The sequence below is a fragment of the Neolamprologus brichardi genome, chromosome 3 (genome assembly GCF_056152115.1).
Source record: "Neolamprologus brichardi isolate AB-2024 chromosome 3, ASM5615211v1, whole genome shotgun sequence".
Taxonomy (NCBI): Eukaryota; Metazoa; Chordata; class Actinopteri; order Cichliformes; family Cichlidae; genus Neolamprologus; species Neolamprologus brichardi.
In genome coordinates, this window is record NC_142106.1 from 12,399,859 (window position 1) to 12,420,913 (window position 21,055).

The following is a 21,055-nucleotide window of genomic DNA, read 5'->3' on the forward strand; positions in this document are numbered from 1 at the left end:
AGCTGCTAACAGTCAGCTGCAATAAGTTCTGTCAGAACAATATTTAACTTACATTAAATTACTGTAAATCTACTATCAGAGCCTGAGGCGAAAGTCACACAAAGTATGAGCTGCAGCTCAAATTCTGTGTGGTTGATATTAAACAACTGTGCTACTGTGGCTCTATACCAGGCTGCGAATTGATACTGAAACTTGAAAATTAAAAAAATGTCATGACCTGTGTAGTTATATAGTTAGTTATATAGTTAGTTATATAGTTAGTTCCCTCCAATAGTTAACACTATTGGAATGAAAAATAACTTGAACTACAATTTTGAAAACACACTTAACAGTTTTTTTTTATATAAAGCTCTGACTTTATTATGCGTCTGCATGAAGTTCCTGCTGTGCACTGAGCGAGAGTCCTGTAACTCTTTGTCTGCAAAATACAGTATATAATGACAATGTTGGGCAAGTCATTTTGAAAAAGTAATTTTAAAAAAAAGTAATGAAAAAGTTACTAGTTACTTGTTCAAAAAAGTTACTGAGTTTTGCAAACAATAAAGTTTTTTGCAGCTATTTATCTAAAAATAACAATTTTTTTGAAATGTTTTTTTAAATAACCATTTCAAACTATTTGCAAAACAACCAGGTGTTCTGCATCAAATAAGATGCCAAACAAGTTATTTTTGCCATTCCAAAAAATAATTTCTGTCCACTAAGATAAAGGAGAACATCACAAGCCTGATACCCGAAGGCCCGACAGCAGGTGGTGTATCACTGTTTTTAACCTGGAGACAGTACGAAGCGTGCACCGGACCACGCTTGATATTTGGGGAAATCGACGGCGCATTTGGAGTATGCATTTGGGATACACTTCGGATTGGGACATCTGTCGTCGCTAGCTGTGACGTAATAGGTCTCCAAATGCGTACTCCAAGCGTGCGGTCGCTAAATTGGGACACAGCCTTAGTGTGTCCTCCAGTGCGTGTGGTCGTGCTGTTTTGTCATGGAAGGACTGTGTGCAGGCAGGGGAAGAGGACCCAAAGAGGCAAAATGTGAACTCAAAAACATTGTTTTTGTTGCAGGCTCAGAAGTAATACAAAATAATATCAAAACTAAACTGGGAGAATTCTAATAATATGGGAAGACAATGGGAGACACACAGCAAGAAGGTGAACGAACGTTAACGAGGCAACTGGAGGACACATAATGGTTAACAGGTTAAAGATATCAGTAAAGACCTCTGCAAGCTGCTCAGCACATCCTTGAAGCACACATTGGAATGTCGTCAGGGCCAACAGCTTTGCGAGTGTTGATTCTGCTCAGTGCATTATGGACATCTGTGATGGTAAGAGTGAGTCTGTGACTTTATGGTGGCTCACAGTTTTTTGGGGTTAGTGTTTTCAGGAAGTCAGTGGTGGTCAACCTGCCTGAAGCCTTTCAGCCATGACAGCACATCAGTGGTTAAAGCCGAGAGATGCAATCAGTCAGACAGCATTCGTACCACCTCCAGCTCACTTCCTCTCAGCTGAACTGTGGTCAGCTACAGGAAGATGCCAGTTGTTTCCACGAATTAACAACACGATCAACACAACCAACGTTTAAGATAAAAATTTAATAAATCATTGATGATCATTATTGAGATAAGAATAGTTTGCCCTGTAATGACAAAATATCATCCTGTCAGTGAAGGCACCATGCGGGCGATCTACAAATATCTTTTTTTTTTTGTTATTTACATGTTTTTGGTGGGGATTTGTGTGTGTGTGGTTTCCTGACTGACTTCAGCCACTCACAATGTTTGTTTGTTTGTTTGTTTTTTTAAGTCGGTGAAGGCATCTGTTCCCCTTTATGTCAACTAAATTTGTTGGGGCCCATGTCTACAGTCACTTAACAGTCAGTTTCACCATTTTAAAGCTTTTTTTCTCTCGTATTTGTTGCAGTCAGACAAAGAAACTTTGCTTCCACTAAAAACCACAACACTTACATCCTGTCACAGAGCAGAGGAGTAGGGTTTGACTTTAACTGACTGTGAACTGGTTAAAGTGTTGACCTGATATCACAGAGAGTAGAATGAAGAACACATCTCTGCTGTGGCTGCTCAGTAAGTACACTGAAATGACTATATATGAAAATCTGTTGTTTCTTCAGGAACATGCATTCAGGTTGGATTAGAATAGGAGAGCAGTAGATGAGTTTTCATCAAGGACACCAACAAGAAGGAAGAGGGTCAACAGGAAATCAGAATATTTCATAACAGATTAATACAGTGCAGAAAATTGACATGGATACACTGATTTACAGTTTTGTGTACATCCGTCATACAGATGCATGACATTTAGTGTAGTTTAATGTGGTTTGTGCTCAACAGCAATTTTAAAAAATTCTAAAAGAAGCTACTTTCATAGATATCAGAAGTTATTAGTACAAAGATTTCACTATCCAAAAACTAAAATTCTTCTGTTTAAATTTCTCAGCTTTTTGTGTATTTGTATCTTGGTTCTGTATTTTGCACTGTTGACATTTAGCTTGTTATTATTTCTTATAGTTCATTGGTCTTTATATCAGTTTACCTGATACTAGTTCCTTTTGCTGTTATTTCAGTTCTTCTGTCCTGATGCTCGTTCATTCTGTGTGTCGTGGGTTTGTGGCTTTCTTTTTGGTTTTAAGATACATGGTATGTTTGTGCTCCATAGTCTTTGTTCATGATGTTAGTTTTGCTTTTCTGGTGCTTCTGAATTTCTTGTTATGCGTGCTTCTAGTTCCTTGACATTTTATGACGAGCCTTTTGTGTTCTTATTCTGTTCCTTCAGTCTTGCCTCCATGTTTGTCTTCTCTCTCTATGTTAAATTCACATATGTGAGCTTGATTTTTGTCTCTTAAGTATCTAGGTAATTCACCCTGTTCTTGTTATTCCTGATTTATTCCCACCTTTATACTCTCCCCTTGTCTGTCATCGTGCCTGCAATGCAGTGTGCTCCTGTTTTTTGAGTCTTTCCCTAGATTCCTAGTTTTGTACTCCTGGCTCCAGCACTGCCTTGTTTTGTTTTTTGTATTTTGAACAATTTCAGCATTAAAGCTGTTTTGAGTTGGTTTCCCTTGTTGTGAGTCCAGCGTATGTGTCCAACCAACTGTTTTAATGAAAAATCGACTTATATATACTGCTTGGTAAGTTCATCTATAATAATATAACAACATATGGTACTTAAATCTTTAAAATATCTGGTGTGCAGTACAATGTTTTAATCCAAGATACAGCTGCGCTGAAGTTGAAAGGTGCAAAACAAAGAAATGCTTAAACATAGTATAAAGTATGTAGTATTTTCATTAACTACTCGAGTAAATGTACTACTTTACATCGTGTCCCTGCTGATATTAACAGATTATCAGCACATATTTCCAGATTATCAGATATAGTCCACCACACATGCCTCTGTGTAGGACACGAAAGAGAAAACTGTTTCATCCTTTCTCCACTCATCAGTGCACAGCTCAGGAAAACAAAACAAAACATGATGTCTGTGTTCTCCACAGTCTGGTGGATTTGTTTTTACTCCTGTTTATTAAATGTCAAACTCAAATAAACCTGAGTGTCATTTCTCTTTAGTTCTGATCTCACTGCTGAGCTGCACAACAAACCAAGGTCAGTAACCTTCTTCTGTCACAGTTTAAACCTGACATGAACTGAATCTCACTAAGTGCCTCGTCCTTTTTTGAGCTTTCTTGTAGCATGACATGACAATCATGCAGAAACTGATCACTTCAGCCTGCTAAATATTTAACCCTCATAGGTATAAAGGAAGTAGAGTCACATCATTTATTTTATGTAATAGAAATTACTAAATATTCTCTTCACAGCTCGTCTGACTGTGAGTCCCAGCAGTTCTCAGTTTTTAATTAGAAACTTTGTGTCTCTGAGCTGTGAGGAGGACGACAGCTCTGCTGGATGGACTCTGAGGAGAAACACAAGCAAACAACAGAGGACTCAGTGTGGAGATGGGTGGGGAAAACCAGCTGGTTCTTCCTGTAACATCAGTACAATTTTACCCCAGGACAGTGGAGTTTACTGGTGTGAGTCCAGAGAGGGTCCCATCAGTAACATGGTTAACCTGACAGTCACTGGTAAGCTGAGTGTGTGGAGTTAGTGTTGATGAAGCTGTGTGTAAATGGATGAAATGCTGTAGTTTGTCTCTGTGTTGAGGTGGATCAGTGATCCTGCAGAGTCCTGTCCTCCCTGTGATGGAGGGAGATGACGTCACTCTGCTCTGTAAAACAAAGACCACTCCCTCCAACCTCCCAGCTGCTTTCTATAAAGATGGCTCCCTCATCAGGAAGCAGCCTACAGGTCACATGACCATCCAGCATGTTTCCAGGTCTGATGAAGGCCTCTACAAGTGTGACATCAGCGGTCATGGAGAGTCTCCATCCAGCTGGATCACTGTCACAGGTGAGGATTTTCACTCTGATTTCACCTCTTATTTTGTCCATATATTCACTGACCAGAACTCTCTGCAGGGAGACCTACAACCACAACCTTGCCCACCACCTCTACAAATATGTACCCTACCTCTGCTTTGTCCCCTTCCTCCACCACCCTCCCTCTAGTGATCAGGCTGGTCTGTCACCTGGTGGTGTTCTGTCCATACTTCATCTCCACTCTCCTCTTGGTGTCTTTATATCAACACAGAGCCAAAGGTAAGACTCTGAGTATCCTTGATTATTTATCAAACTCAGTTGCTTTTGCCTCAAAAATATCTGATGACCTCATGTTACAGGAAATGACCCCACCGTCATCTTGGCAACAGCAGCCAATGCTGAGCAGAGAATGTCTGAGGACTATGATGATATTGCGGCAGTGACCTCTGAGCATCAGTTCTGAGCTTATGCTCCATCAAATTGTGGTTTTTAGGTCACTGTGACTGAATTCTATGTGACATCACAATGCGAGTCTTTGTTTGTGTGAACTTTATGAATAAATTTTGATTCTTCTGTCAGCTTTTTTTTACATGCCAGCATGACAGAAAGAGCTTATTGACATCCTGATGTTGCTGTGTCACATTTTAATATTATAGGTTTTATGTTAGCACCAGGCAGGCTTGATCAACAACAACCCAACTACATGTCAGCAGTTAACATGACGTCCGTATCTTTATACTGTGGTAGTAAATGCACACAACCTGTGTTGTTTTCCACAGACTCATGTACATCACAGCCTGCAGACTCTCGTTTGACACTTCTCTGTGTAACTGAAACTTGGACTGTGTCTCTGTTTTAGCCATTTGTGGTGTGTTTGCTCTCAGCTTTTTCTGTAGCACCACCACTTACACCTAACCTCCTCTCGACCTGAAGCACCTTCCAAAGCTGTGACCTAGACTCCCCTGTGACCCTAAAACATTTATATTTTAGTAAATCAAAATACAGTGTTCTGTGGGAGAAACTTCCTAATTGATGTCATAGGTCTGACGTGAATGATCAGATTGCTTTGATGGCACAGTAGGTTCATAATAACTCAGATAAGCACTTGTTACAATCAAAGTATGCAGGATAGCATCTATGACAATGTTTACACTATGAATCAGATGGGCTACAACAATGTTATGAAAGCATGGAGCCATCCTTCCTTTTATCAGCAGTTCAGGTTGATGATGGTCATGGTGTAGAGATGTGGGCGATATTTTCTTGGCACACTTTGTACCATAACACTGGCAAAAATGTCAACCCCAGAGTTTTGCAGTCTAAGTATAAGATGAGTATAATTTTCTTTGAGATGGCGTCCATCATATTTTACACAAATTTGCATAGTTTCATGACTTTGTGGTGGCTCACAGTCTGTTTTGCATGAGCTCAAAGTGTGGTCATAAATATTTTGTAAAAAACTGCGTGTAAAACTCTGCCTAACGCACCCCTCCAACAGCCAAACCCATCTGTTCTCTGGTTGGATTGTTAAATTTCTGATTGACATGACATTGACCAATCAGCTGAAAGGAAGAAAAATCAAGTCAAAATTTGTACGTGTAAGTTGAAAGCTACACGCAGCCAGGAAACCCGAGCACAGATGTTTTACATGCAGGTTTTTGCTTTGTATCTGTAACCAGACTTTAAGCAAAAAATTTATAACTCGTGTAAATATTTTTTACAAACACACAAATTCTCATCTGTAGATGTGCAAACATTAAATTTCCACATATTTTGTTTTACGAGGTTACAAAATACAAATATGCATTTGATTTACAAGTACAAAATATTTATGACCCAATTTGAGCCCATAGTTTCTTTTTTTTTGTGTGTAGTGTTGGCAGGAAGGCAGCTGCAGGTCAACCTGCATGAAGCATTTCCTGTTTTCTGGCTAAAACAAAGACTTTAGAAATGTGTTTCTCCCACACTGATGGCAAGATCCTGTCACAGTTTTGGTCTTTGTCTCAGTTTTTCTAACAGCAAGTCTGTGGTTAAAGCAGACTGATTACTGATGCAGTCATGCAGTAATCAAACCACCTCCAGCTCACTTCCTCTGTGCTGAACCACAGTCAGGTACAAAAAAAATGTGTCAAAAATGTGCAACACAAGAACATACTAAGACAAAACTTAATCAAAGTAACTAATAAGTTGAAATTCTCTTATATTAAAAACAGAAAGGTTTGCTATCAAATAGTGAACATAAAGAACTGCCAATTAAGGCATCTTACAGGTACTGACATGTTTTCATGTATTTAATTTTGTGTGCGGTTTCCCAACTGACTTCAGCCACTCACCCACAATGTGTTTGTTTTTTTTTTTTGTCTGGCAATAATTTCTTCCTAATACCTCAGGCAGTCAGGTTATCTACCTTTTAGAGATCTGTGTGTCCTTCCACTGACTCACCACCAAATCTGTCACGTTGAACAATGTTACAGGCAGCATAAAATATCTGTAATAAATCTAAATATAAAATTTATATAAAATAAATAGTTTGAAAACTTTACCTGCTTAACAAAATGGGATGGACCTTCAACAGACAAAGTCAAAAACATGGTGCATTGCAAAAGAGGTGTTTAGTCTACAAGTGTTTAATTTAATGTCTTCTTGCTGTAGAAACATATCTACTAACATTACTCCCACTGGAAAAGAAGCAAGAAGCAATACTGAGCACATAGTTTCTCACAGGAACCTATTCTCTGTTATTGAACGAGTTATTGAAAAAAATATCCAATTAATTGTGAAAAGCAAAAATTACACAGAGATCCAAATTATTATTTTTTAACCAACCTACAAATATGTTTATATCTGCTGTGCATTTGGACAGTTTAACTCACTGGTGAGCTCGCCTACTTAGATAACAAGTGATATCTGAGTCTGTGTATTGAGGTGAAAAATGTACACGTAATAATGAGTAACAATTTCATGGTCCTGGGCCATGTTGGCCCAGTATTCTTAGTTGTCGTGTGTTTTGTATTTTGTTCTTTATTCATGCCTTGGTTCCTAGGTTGTTCTGTTAAGATGTTCCTTATTTGATTACGCCCTGTGTGTATCTGTGAGCCCTCGTTTCCCCTCCTTGTGTTTTATTCCATGTTTTCCCCTGCCCTTATGTCTCTCTTATGGCTCTCCCCATGCTCTCTCACCTCCTGTCTGAACCTCTGTGTACTTCCTGTTTTACTTTGACAGTCTCTCGTCAGTATGCGTCATGTTGTGTTCACTCCTGCCCTGTCTCGTTACGATTATCTGTGTCAGCTGTGTTCACCGTGTGCTCCCACTTCCCTCATTAACCCTCTGTGTATTTATGTCTCCCTCAGTTCAGTGTTGCGTTCTCCGTCATGACTGTGTGCCCCTCTGTGTGGTTCCTCGTGAGTCAGTTCCTTTATGACTTCCCAGTTTAGTTTCATATTATTTTGTATCGCCTTAACTTCCGTCAGCAATAAAACTGTGTTTTGAGTTCATTCCTGCCTCCGTGAGCTTGCGTTTGGGTCCTCATCCTGCCTGCACACAGCCTAATCATGACAAACTCTGCAAGTTCACAATGACCACATGTAGTTCATCTATTCCCAGGATACAGTGCTGCACCCCGTGACTTAGTTTAATGCAACTTCAGTATTGATGAAACCCCAATGCATTCTTCATGTGGCAACAAACATTGTTTTTTTTTAAATAGCACCACTGTCAGGACTGTAAGTCAAGGTAAGAACTATTACTGAAGACCACTTAAACAAATCTACTAGAACAACATGTTCTCTTCAGGAAAATAGAGCAAATGATGGCAAACTGAATTCCAGGAATGAGCTGTGCCACCACTGACTTATCTCTGAGACTTATCTCTGAGACGTATCTCTGAGTGACTGAATGCTGCCACTCGGGTCTTGACAAAGTGTACAAGCTTGGCATGACATAGTTCGTGTTGCACTTTGTTTTAGTACATAGCACTGAAGTCAAATGTTTCACCCAGGAAGAATGTACAGCAAAGAAATGCACAGTAGTGTTTAGTGTTCTTGATCCACCCTTCACTTGTCACTTCTTCATCTTTTCCTACCAAGAAGCCAGACATTCCTCTCTATGTTTTCAAGTAGTGTTGATAAGTAGTTCCACAGGTTTTCTGGAGATCTTTCAAAGTGCTTCTTTGTATATCGGCAGATTTATTTTATTAATTTTCTGTCCCATCCTTTTACTTGATCATATTCTTAATTTCTTTTTCTTCATTTTCTGTTGTAGATTATATTATATACCCTCCTGAGAACCAGCCTACACATGAATTTATTAAATTTGTTTTTCAAGCCTGATACTTCTTTTCTCCTCCACTGGTCCGTTTTCTCAGTTCTTCAGGAAATCCTGCACACTATGCTGTGATAGTATTCAGCTCTTTGGGAGTCAACTTGTGCACCTTCCTGCCAAACTGTATGAAAGAGTCTTATGAAAATAGCTGAATACATGGATGGGACTGGAACAAAGTGAAAAACCTGCTAATGTCCAAAGAAAAAACTGAAAAACCTTTAGAAAGCCTATAAATATCACTCAAGAGCACTTTAAAAATTAAAAAAAATTGTTTTGAAGATGAAATTAAGAAGTGAGAGGAGGCTCAAGAGTTCTGCACAGCACTGTATGACTGTATGTGTAGTTGCTTGGCATCAAAACTACACGAGTTACAAGGAGTGGAACATCAGGCTCTGATTTGACTGATTTGTTTGCAGTGCAACTGTTAACATCTACAAGTTTTTAATAATTTTATTATTTGGCAGATTCTCCCTTTACATTGGCTTTATGCTGGCTAAGAGTTCCTAAGCAGCCACGATTGGCTGTGCAACCAGTTACACTTTAACCCATGATCACACCCACATCAAGTGCAACATTAGAGTTTGGGGGTTTTTGGTTTTACATACTGCAGTTCTTAGTAAATTACACTAGTGTTGGTCACTTAACTACTTTTAACTTTATTTGCAATAGTGACACCAAAGCTGTAGGACTCATGAACCTCATAAAGAGGCACAAACTGGCATTCATAGCAGAGTGTCTTTTGTGCTACAGCCAGGCTGACAGATGGTTTATTTCATATTCTTTGCTTTAAGTTCAATAAATACCACACATATATATTGCACATACAGCAGGTGAAAAGCAGGGTTTATGCACACAGTGCTACTGCTCACTTTAGCATGAGTAAAAGGAATGCACCCCTGCTCCAGGAATCATCGCTGACTTATCACTGAAGAATCTTCAGAGTGACAGAATGCTGACAGAAGTCGTCACAGTACTTGGCAGGTTAAACTTAAAATACGGGTAAGGGTTGGAAATCTGCCAAATCCCACTTTAACTGTGATGATACCAACATCAGACGTAACATATAAAGCAGATGTTTTTTCATTTTATTTTATTTTGACTTCACATATTACAAAATCTTAATGGTTTTAATGACACTTAAGTCACAGTCTTACAATAACCTAAAAGTAGCCTAAAAGGCCTCTCATGTTCCAAAGCCCACCCATTTTATTAGTTGGGCAGGATTTCAGGATCTGTTGATTGCTATGAAGTCTGGCGATGTGTAATTAATATCACACATTAACCAGTCACAGCCATCAATTCAGAGGAGTTTATCTACAGTTGTATATGCTCCAGTCAGTTACCAGGAACACTGATCAGTGAAAATGAGAACTGAGGAACTAAAATGGAAAAATGAAGCTGCAATATTTGCAGAAAACACTAGCAATACTCAAAGTACTGTGAGTTATAGAAGTTATCCAGCTAACTCTGTTGCTACCCTTTTAAGCAGAGGTGCAATTAAGTATGCTCTCTGATTGGAGCAGTCAAGCCCTCGATTTTACGTAATGAATCATCAGTGGGAGGTTCCCATCAGGCAGCTCAACTGTGAACTACACCTCCACCCATCCTATCCTTGGCGTGAACAAAGGAGAGGACGCACATAAACAGAGCTGTCCTCACAAACAAATCTGTCCAGCTGCACCAGGATCGCCTTCTGAACAGCAGCCTTCATCAGAGCCAAGGTAAGATGAGCCGCAGTCTACTCCTCAGCACACCAGTACCTGTACTTATTTATTCTTATTCAGTTTTAACATGAATCTCTTTTCAATATTGTCTTTTATTTTTAAACTTTTATATATGTGAAAAGCGTTATTTAAATAAACTTTACCTACTTACTTACATCCACATTGCAGTAGAGAGTTCTACTGGAAACACATCAGTTTTAGGACTGTAAACAAGCTGCACAAGCGAAACAATAAAAACACAGAGATCCAAAGGCAGCTCTGTGGCATCATCTGGAGAAATAACAGGAAGTAACTTTTTAAAAAACACTTTTAAATAATGAGTGCAAAAATGAGTGCAAAAACAAAATACTTTACTGAACTCCATCCCTCTGTGTAAAATTATATTTTAACGATTGCCCGAAATTAATCTGTGACTTTTAACAGAGTCAGTCAAGGTATATGTAGATCTTATGTTATGTTAGTTTTCATATTTTGTTGCTTAATCCCAGTTTTGTTTGTAAGGAATCTAGGATGGCATTAAAAAGAACTGTTTGCTCTGCAAAGATTTGCACTAAGTGACTCATTTAAAAAATGTAACTGATTTTTTTTTTTTATTCTGTTGCTTGAGGCAGAATCAAGAAGTGACTTTTCACCCACAACACAAGTGTGTTTATCACAGACACACAGCTGGTTATGTTTGAGTTGAACTCCAAACTCTACATCCCAGAAATGAAACATGCCTGGTATTTACAGAAAAAAATGAGGTGACTGTGTGACAGACATTTTATAGTAAATATGCTGGGCGAGGAACGCTTTAAACCTTTGGATTTGATTATTAAACTATTACAAAAAGAGCAAATTAAGTTCTCTTCCAGTCTAGGGAAATGTGTGAAATATCAGTGTGAGGAATCAGATTTTAGAGATGAATTCAGATCATTACACTTTCTTTGTTCAAACACTGAGTCTGTTGTCATGTTATCATTTTTTAAATAATGTGCACTGTTCAGAATGTGGCTTTGACTTTCTATTTAGTGGTTTCGATCATTGTTGTCTTATAGTTCCCTGTCAGCTGTCTCCCTACAAGATGCTCCACCCCCTGCTCTTCCTATCTGCTCTCATAGCACTTTCAGGTAAACACATGCACCAGTCGTTTTGAATGCGTTCTTACAGAGGAAAGAGGAACAACGAGTCAGGAGGGTTGGCTTATGATTTAACTTTCCATTGAGTTACATGACGACTCTTATTAGATAAATGTTGGTTTTGCATTCAATTCAAATAATTAATTCTTTGCATATATCCTTGTTTACCTTTTTATGTTGAATCTTGATGCAAGAGTTATTCAATTTCATTTTTTTCTTAATAATCTACTCTCAGTATCTCATGAAGATAAATTGTAATCGAAATAAAATAAATGAATTGATCATTGCTAAGATGCTTCCAAAGCTTGACTGGAGTACACCTGTGGACCAAAACTGATTAGACATGATATGGAAAGGCATACACCTCTTTATAGAGCTTTTACAATGCAAAGCTCTGTGCAAGGCTGCAGAAAATGTTCTGCCCTACTGATGGTTCCATAATTTTCAAATGGAAGAGGTTTGGCACAAATAGGACAGTTGTAAGAACTATTCAGCTGCCCAAACTGAGCAGTTGACATAGACTGGCTTTAGTGAGAACACTGACCAAGAACCCAATGACCACTCTGAAATCCAAGGATCCTGTGTGGAGATGGGAACAAGAACCAACTATGACTACAGCCCTCCAGCTGTTCTTCAAACAAGAAAAAAGCTTTTGTAAAACCAGAGTAACTTTTTTTTTCTTTATTTTCACAATATTTTTTAATATATTTTGATTTATATATTTTAATCAATCAATCAAGGCTTTATTCGCCACATGCAGGTTGCCCTCCGTGATGTTGTCATTCTTGTGCTCAAAGAGCCGATTCTGAGAACTCACGACCGCAGTGAGCTGCTCCAAGATGTGATCCAGTTTGCGCTCAGAGGTCTTATTCTGAGTATAACGGGCAGCCTTGTGGGGGTTTGAACAGCCGGTTCCGCTTTCCTAATTCTTCAATAAGTCAGGGCCAAGCCAGCTCCAATCAGCAAGAACCCTGTTATCATGGTTCCAAATAGGTAGATATCTTCAGTGTCTTCGATCGACAGTCCCGCCAGGCACATGATTCTCCATTTCTGCCACCCGTCCATCGTGTATCCGGCAGGGAAAGTCCCTCCAGGGCACTCGGGTTCTCCTGAGCCCAGACTTCTCGTTGAGAAAAGGGTGTCAATAGCATTCAGGGACCAGTTTATCAAATCCATAATTCTCTTTTAGGTTTTAGAAACATACTGTGAGAGAGTGTTCCAGGGAAAAGTAATACAAAAAACACAAGACTAGACAAGGACATAGAGGCTAAGCAGGGAAGCTAAGGGAGAGGAGGAGAGGAAAAAAGTGTGACCGCCTTCGCCAAGAGCCAAACGAGATTTGGCAATGTTTAGCAAAATCACATTTTTGTCAATAAAATACTGCTGTTCCAATAACACAGTTATGTCAAAGGTGCATTTATGTCAATGAGGTGGGATTTAATAAATGACACCATTGTCCCTTTAAAGTCCTTATAAACTGTTTGTTTTGACCTTATGAACAACATATTTGCCTAAATTCAAAATGTCCAGTTGGTGTGTTTTAGATTTTATTAACTTCCATACAGAGTGTAAGAGCTTTGAAGTGACCCATTTTTTTCCCATACTTTTTAGAACAGCGCAGCCATACATTCAGGAGTCCAGGACCTGTGGAAAGACTACTTCGTCTAGCAGTGTTTGAGAAAAGGGGAAAGCATACCACCCATACCAGTATGTGTGTGTGTGTGTGTGTGTGTGTGTGTGTGTGTGTGTTTGTAAATCTTCCCTTTTTCCATCGTCTAATGATTTTGATTGTCTGCTAATTTGATAATGTCCTGATTTAATCTTTGCTACAGAGCTTGCAGCACTTTTCTCTGATGATGCTCAAGGTAAGAAGTTGTTTTCTTTCTCTTTTATAATATATAAACTATCCACACTCTAAGTTACAATTAGCATTACATTTTCTCTGTATTTATCTTGTACATATGTAACAGTTAATTCTATGTACCTGCACTGTACGATGAGTAGCTTGTCTCAAATTGTGGCAGCATGAAGAGTAGTTTTAACACTGGCTAAAGTGTGCTATTATCACAAAGACACCAAAAGCCTCTAATATTGAGCAGAATAAATATGAGAAGAAATAAAAAGAAGAAAAAAACCTAGTACAAAATAAAGACTATAAATTTAAGTTGCTTACATAATTATTTATGCATGTGTTGTTGTCTTACAAACAACAACACATGCATAAATAGTGACCCAGCTAGCTCATTTGCATTTATTGTTATGTTATAAAGACCAACGTTGTTGTTTTTTTGTTTTGTTTTTTTCATCTCCTAAATGGATATTTTTATGTAAACAGTTCATATTCAGTTTATTGAGGTCCTAGACCCAGCTGGACTCATGATAAAACAGCCACTGTTATATGTGGTGTTAGGGAAAGCTAACAAACTCAGAGTTATACATACCCCTAACATCCGAATTTGGACAATTTCAGTGCAAGTTATTATTTTGGCAGAATAAGTTGAACATTGTGTTTTATGCTGCTTTTTTACACTGTTTTGTTTTTGTTGTGAAGATAAAATAACTGAAACAACAGCTTTTAAAATAAATATCTCTCTCTTTGCTTTTCTCTAAATACTACTGGAAAAGTTAAGTACCCTTTTGACACACCCACTGCCATACTGAGACCAATGACGTATGAGATACCACTAGGGGGCAACGTGACACTGAGCTGCTTTGTGGAGGGCTCTGACAACTGGACCATTTTGTGGTACCGAGCTGCCACATATGGCTCTAAAGACGAGCCGATGACAGAATATGAAGGGAAGAAAGCTATTAATGTGTCACAGGGAGGTATCTACCACTGCAGAGGAAGAAGCGATTCAGGTAGCATCACACACCAAAGTAATGCTGCCATCATTGAAGACACTCGTAAGTTCTGCTATTTATCTCTTAGCCATGGAAGTTAAAGTTATGTGATCTGTCCTTAGTTTTGTATATAATGCAATTGTTGGCATCATTTGGCGCTACGTAAATAAATTTAATTGGACTGAATTAGATGATGCTTCTGTTTTTCTTTAAATTTAATATTTTATGTGAACAGTTCCTATTACGGCCATTTTGACCCTGAAGCCCAACTGGACTAAGATATACATGGGTGAAACATTCACTGTCAGATGTGACATCCAGGGAGGTGAAGGAACTTACTGGAGCTATGATTGGAGACCAAAAAGGTTTACCACATATTATACAACCAATGAAAGAACATTCTACAATGTTGGTTGGGAAGACAATGGAGACTATCAATGCAGAGGCAAAACAGATCTTTCCTTCACACAGTGGAGTAATGTCATTCCAGTATCTGTATCATGTAAGTTGGCCATCTTTCATCCATATAAACTGTTTCATCCAAATTAGCATTAAAAAAAGACATACGATAACTTGTCTGTGCAGATTCTCATTCATCCAGGACATGGTAATCTAAGGAGCGTGGAAAGAAAAGCAACTCGACTTCTTTAAGTTTCTTCAAGAGACTTAAAGAAGTCCAGTCACTTGACTGATTCAATAAATAATAACCCAGTATTTTGAGTTTGTTCTGAACGTATGATTCTTTGCCTTGGAGTTAAGAAATTATGTATGTTCTAGTTCTAGAATGTGTTTTTTTCTGAATTTGGTAGCTATAGCACTGGACTTCTTGTTTTATGTTGGTTCCCTTTTTCATGTCTAGTCTGTCCTTGTCTGATCTCCATGTTCTGTCTTCAGCATCTTTGTGCATATTTCCCTTTTTTTACTCCCTCCCAGTCTGTCACATCTAAATGTCGTGTTTTTTCCAGTTGTATCTCAGTGTCTGTTATTGTGTTCTCCAGTGTGTTACTTTATGTGTGCCACACACAGCGTATTGTGACATGGTGTGGTTGAAATGACAACAATAAAATTAGTATTATGTATGACAGTGGTACAGTTTGTAATTCCACTGTCAAGATTTGGTGATATTTATTTACATGTTTTCATCCAGTTATTTAAATGTTTTTATTCAAAAGTGAACAGACACTAAACTAGAGTGATAAGATTAGTGTTCAAAAGGGCAGAGTGAACCTGGCCTGATTTGCAGAACCATCGTCTAGCAATAATATTTAAAAAAATACATAAATAAAAAAGCCTAATCTAAAAAAAAAAATGTAATAATAAAAAATCTTGTTTCAACAGTTAAACTGCATCCTCTCCTCACTGTGTCTCCCTCATGGCTCAGTCCTGGAGCCTCAGTAACTCTGAACTGTGAGGTTGAATATCCTTCTGAAGGATGGAGCTTCTCCTGGTATAAAGCTGTTCCTTATTATAAAATAACAGAGGAGCCCTACACATATGGGCTGCTACCTGATGGCAGCAAGACTGCTCAGAGTTCGTACATCATTACTGGGCAGACAAGCACAGCAGCATATGTGTGCAGAGCAGAAAGAGGAAGCAACTACTACTACACCTACTACAGCGATCCAAAGTTTGTCTGGTCTGCTGGTCAGTTTCTTTCTGTCTCTCAATACTTGTAATGATGCTTAGTTTTTATGTGTTCTTCCTGAGCTTTCACTTATTGATCCATGTTGTTTTTCAGATGCTTCATCAGCAGCGTCTCTCACAGTCGGCCCTGTAGTGCAAAGATTAGGCAATGACTTTGTCAAACTGACTTGTAAGGGAAACTCTCCTTCATGGAGAGTGAGGAAGTTCCCAGAGAATGGCCGGCCATATTGTAGCAACTTTTGGCAGCCAGGAGAATCTGTATGCACAATCGACACAACATATTCAGATGACGGAGTGTACTGGTGTGAGTCTATGTTAAAAGAGTTCAGCAATGCAGTCAACATCACTTTACAAGGTTTGTAGAATGGTTTTTTTTTCCCTTTTGTGTTATTAGTTTCATGAATATTTCTATCACTATGTATGTTAAGCGATTCTTTCATGGAAAAAGAGGCAGAAATGTAAAGATTATTTTATTTGTGGAATCTCAACTCAGCAGCATAATACTCTTGTTTTTTTATTTCATTATGTTTTATAAATTAATTTACCAAAATTTTTGAAGTACCAGCAGTAAATACACATTTCATATTTCCTTTTTTGAAATGAACAATTAAGGAGCAAAATATCTATCTATCTATCCATCCATCCATCCATCCATAAGATTATGATGTAATTGTACTCCCCATACAAGCAGATGGAGTTTGAGAAGTTGGAGCTGAGGCTGAATAGTATCTCAGATCTCACTGGGACAGAGTACACACTTGACAGTTGAAAGGGCTCTATGAGCTAAAAGAAAGGATGATTTTTTTATTTTTTATTTTTATAAGTCACATATCAGATATTTAGCTATAAGCTATAAGACATTTGATCATTCAGTAATTATTATTGCACATGTTTTTTCCCTCTTTTTTATTTTCTAAAATCCAGCACCAGCTGATCCATTTGAAACAATATATTTTGTATGTTTTGCAGACTTTTATTCTGGCCCTCTCATGGTGATCCCTGTTGATCCTGTGAATGAGGGAACTTTTGTTAGTCTTAGTTGCAACTTGAGAAGAAAAAAAATCTTTCCCAATGTGGCTTTTTATCACAATGACAAACTTATCCAAAATGATTCCCGAGAGGAGCTGAACTTCTTGGCAGTGTCAAAGTCTGATGAAGGTTTCTACAAGTGTCAGTACTCAGGAAAAGAGTCACCATCGCGTTACATGACCGTTAAGTGTGAGTAGCATTTGAAAATGTGACTTCTTTTTTAAATAATCGTAGTCTTTGAGAAGGAACTCAGTTGTCATTTGCTATATTAGCACATATATGAGCATCGAAATAATCTTGTTCTATTTTTTGGGAGAATGTCTCATATAGTGTCACTTAATACTGTTTAAATGTTTGTTATCACAATAGCTACTGTACCACCTGAAATCTTCAGCCAGAGTGAAAGTAGTGAAAACAGCCCCCTTCATCCTGGTCAGTACTTAAATCTGTTATTATTAAATTTTTAATTTTGACTGAGGCTGCGTTACAAGTCAAAATTTTAAGTGACATGATATGGTGCCAAGAGAGGAACTGTGGTTCTGCTGGTGGAAGTCAGAAGTGACAGAGACGTGTGTGAGGGTGGAGCAGGACATGTTTGACAATGTGTCAGGGGTGATTTGGGATATTAAGATTTTCATTGGGAGTGACCCGGATAGACAAGAGTAGAAATGAGTACATCAGAGGATCAGCTCAGGATGAGAAGATCGAAGGTGAGACTGAGATGGTTTGGATATGTGCAGAAGACAGTGGGCATAGTGGACAAAGGGAGTTGAAGATGGAGCTGCCCTAGAGGAGGTAAAGCAGAGGACCATAGAAGAAGATTCATCAGTGCGTGTATAGCTTTAAAAAAAAATCATATGACCGAGCCAAATTGACTGCAATTTCCGAATCACGAAGAGGAGAGGTGCTAGCTTTTTATCCTCCATTAAACAATGCAAGTGGAGAGAAAACATGATTTTCTCCAGTCTGGGATCATCTGGGATCCCAGTAGCCTGAAATGTTTTGGGGGGGGGGGGGTTGTTTTGTTTTTTACAATTCAGCACATATCAAGTAACATGCCAACACAGTATCGACACAGTAAGGGGGATAAAGTGCATAAGGTGTCATCTATCCATAACTAGTCGAGTATGTAGAGGGTTGGTGTGACTGTGGAGAATGACAGGGAGGCTGAGATGGAGTCAGATAATGTGTTGTGGTGGCTCTTAAAGTGAGCAGCCAAATGAAGAAGATTTTAATTTAAAAAGACTCACAGTATGAAAATATTGCACAGTTCTGGATTTATTTATACAATAAAAGTTGTTGTTGTTATTTATTCAGTCTAATGACATTAAAATAATTGTTGCTGGATTTATTTATTTTTTTTAGGTAGTGCTGCTGTCTATGAAGCAGCAAACAAAAATGGAAGACACTGGAAATGGTACACACACACACACACATATACATATATACATATATACATATATATATATATATATATATATATATATATATATGTATATATATATATATATATATATATATATATATATATATATATATATATATATATATATATATATATATATAAGGCTTTTTGATTAAAGGATTTCAGGTTTTGGCTCATCATGACATCATAAAACTTTCTATGTTTTTATGTGGATGTTTTACAGGTCAGTGAGGAGAGCTGTAGATGCGAAGCAAAAAAGAATCCTTTTGTGAACCCACTGTTGCTCCTCTGCTACACAAATATCAGATACGCTTCAGATTTTCCACAGTTAGTTTGTTTGAAGATAATACATAAAATACAGACCTCATAGTCTATACACTATTATCTACAAATATGGCACAAAAAAAGGAATTCCAGCTCTAGACTTGCAGATCATGTCATTATTGGGTCCGTCGGTCCAAGAATAATTCTGTACATCTATACACAACCAAGCTAGTTCCAAAATTTGAAAGCCCAACCGTGACCCAACTTGAAGGTCAATATGATGTTGAACATTTGGATTTTAACTGAGTAATTTTTTGGATGTTATGGATGTCTATTACAGGTGCAGGGAATTTACATGATTAATAAATATATTTTTATTAATTTACAAATATAAACATTAATGTGGTGTTATCAACAAGATGCATATGAATGTGGGTTATGTATAAACAAACATGATTAATTACGTGTTAGCCTATATATTTAATAAGTACATGTGGGTAATTGTTTTGGTTATTTAACATTTTCTTGTTTTTCTTTGACTGGTTTGTTTATGTTAGTTAATCAAGTTATTTGTTTGTAACCAGGTTGAAATTGTCATTTATTAAAATGTGTTGAAAAGACATCCACAACCACTACATTTGAACAATAATAGCTCGTAAACGTAAAGATCCTAGTCAAAGGAGCTTGCAAAGAAAAGCGTCTGGACTTCTTTAAGTTACTTGAAGACGTTTCACCTCTCATCCGAGAGGCTTCTTCAGTTCTAAGGTCAAATGGTGGAGAGTCCCAGATATAAGCCTGGTGGGAGTGTCCCCCCACAGAGGGACAAAGGACCCCCTGATGATCCTCTAATCGCCTGAGCCAAGGTGTGGAACTGGGTGTGGGTCCCAATCAGCTAGAGTTTCGGGTGAGTTCATTGTGAAACCTGGCCCCACCTTATCATGCAAAACAAAACACCTTGCTACCATCCTTGCTCCTCTCGTGGGGAACACCCCACACCACATCAAGAACTCCACCGACTTCACTGACAAGGTCCAGAAACTTACCCTGGATTCAGATGAAACCATGGTGTCCTTTGATGTAGTCTCTCTCTTCACGTGCATACCCACCACGGAGGCAGTGGAGACTGTCAGAAAACGACTACAAGAAGACAACTCCTTGGAAGACAGGACCAACTTCACACCCGATCAGTTTTGCACACTGTTAGACCTCTGCCTCACCACTACATATTTCAAATACAACGAAGGCTATTACAGACAAAAACATGGCTGTGCCATGGGCTCCCCCGTGTCACCTATTGTAGCCAACCTTTACATGGAGGAAGTGGAAAGGAAGGCTCTTGGCTCTTTCAAAGGAAGAGTACCCAGCCACTGGTACAGATATGTAGATGACACCTGGGTCAAAATCAAGACACAAGAAGTGGAATCCTTCACTGCGCACATTAACGCAGTGGATAAAAACATCAAGTTCACCAGGGAAGACACAAAGGATGACTGTTTGCCTTTCCTGGACTGCGCTGTGCACATTGAAGAGAATGGCAACCTCAACATCGAAGTTTACCGGAAGCCCACACACACGGACCAGTACCTCCTGTTTGACTCCCACCACCCTCTGGAACACAAACTTGGAGTAATTAGGACCCTACACCACCGGGCAGAACATGTTCCCTCTAAGCCTGAAGGGAAAAAGAAGGAACACACACATGTAAAGGAAGCACTCAAAACGTGCGGCTATCCTAAATGGGCGTTCTTAAAGTCAGCAAAGAGGCACAGAAAAGAAGATCAGACACCAGCGAGGGAGGATAAGAAGGACAGACGCAACAACATTGTCATCCCCTATGTAGCCGGTGTATCAGAGAAACTCAGGAGGGTTTTCTCCAAGCATGACATCCCGGTGTACTTCAGACCCAGCAACACACTCAGACAAAAACTGGTTCACCCGAAAGACAAAACGCCAAAACACAGACTTAACAATGTGGTGTATGCTGTACAGTGCAGCGAGGAATGCCCAGACCTCTACATTGGAGAGACCAAACAGCCACTTCACAAGCGCATGGCACAACACAGAAGAGCCACCTCCACAGGACAAGATTCAGCTGTCCATCTGCATCTTAAGGATAAAGGACACTCTTTCGAGGATGCCAATGTTCACATTTTGGACAGAGAGGACAGATGGTTTGAAAGAGGAGTGAAAGAAGCCATCTATGTCCACTGTGAGCGACCATCTTTGAACAGAGGCGGTGGTTTACGACACCAACTCTCTGCCATCTATAATCCAGTTTTGAGATCCCT

At 38.7% G+C, this 21,055-nt stretch overlaps 3 protein-coding genes across 5 annotated transcripts in view; 2 read left to right on the top strand and 1 right to left on the bottom strand.

Annotated features, from left to right (window-relative positions):
- Positions 1–21,055, bottom strand: part of LOC102781435 (uncharacterized) — a 159,825-nt gene that overhangs the window by 127,160 nt on the left and 11,610 nt on the right. The gene's annotated exons all lie outside the window — the stretch shown is intronic.
- Positions 2,056–4,861, top strand: LOC148103522 (Fc receptor-like protein 5). 3 transcript variants are annotated; one of them, XM_087838788.1, is made up of 6 exons: positions 2,056–2,086; positions 3,590–3,625; positions 3,841–4,104; positions 4,184–4,429; positions 4,486–4,677; positions 4,758–4,861. In XM_087838788.1, the coding sequence occupies exons 1-6, from the start codon at positions 2,056–2,058 to the stop codon at positions 4,859–4,861; spliced, it is 873 nt and encodes a 290-aa protein (XP_087694914.1). The 3 variants fall into 3 exon arrangements, with proteins under 3 accessions (XP_087694914.1, XP_087694913.1, XP_087694912.1); XM_087838787.1 differs by having other exon boundaries at positions 4,498–4,677; XM_087838786.1 differs by lacking the exon at positions 2,056–2,086 and having other exon boundaries at positions 3,550–3,625; positions 4,498–4,677.
- LOC118456099 (uncharacterized) lies at positions 11,344–19,185 on the top strand. Its single transcript, XM_087838889.1, has 11 exons — positions 11,344–11,551; positions 13,172–13,267; positions 13,393–13,425; positions 14,186–14,467; positions 14,640–14,906; positions 15,743–16,048; positions 16,143–16,403; positions 17,018–17,266; positions 17,447–17,509; positions 18,443–18,494; positions 18,727–19,185. The coding sequence occupies exons 1-11, from the start codon at positions 11,344–11,346 to the stop codon at positions 18,773–18,775; spliced, it is 1,866 nt and encodes a 621-aa protein (XP_087695015.1). The 3' UTR covers positions 18,776–19,185.

Coding starts and splice junctions, on each gene's coding strand:
- LOC148103522 (XM_087838788.1), top strand. CDS start 2,056: ATGAAGAACACATCTCTGCTGTGGCTGCTCA. Junction 4,430..4,485: donor CAGCTGGATCACTGTCACAG/GTGAGGATTTTC, acceptor TTCACTGACCAG/AACTCTCTGCAGGGAGACCT. Junction 4,678..4,757: donor ATATCAACACAGAGCCAAAG/GTAAGACTCTGA, acceptor CTCATGTTACAG/GAAATGACCCCACCGTCATC.
- LOC118456099 (XM_087838889.1), top strand. CDS start 11,344: ATGAATTCAGATCATTACACTTTCTTTGTTCAAACACTGAGTCTGTTG. Junction 16,049..16,142: donor AAAGTTTGTCTGGTCTGCTG/GTCAGTTTCTTT, acceptor GTTGTTTTTCAG/ATGCTTCATCAGCAGCGTCT. Junction 17,267..17,446: donor GCGTTACATGACCGTTAAGT/GTGAGTAGCATT, acceptor TTATCACAATAG/CTACTGTACCACCTGAAATC.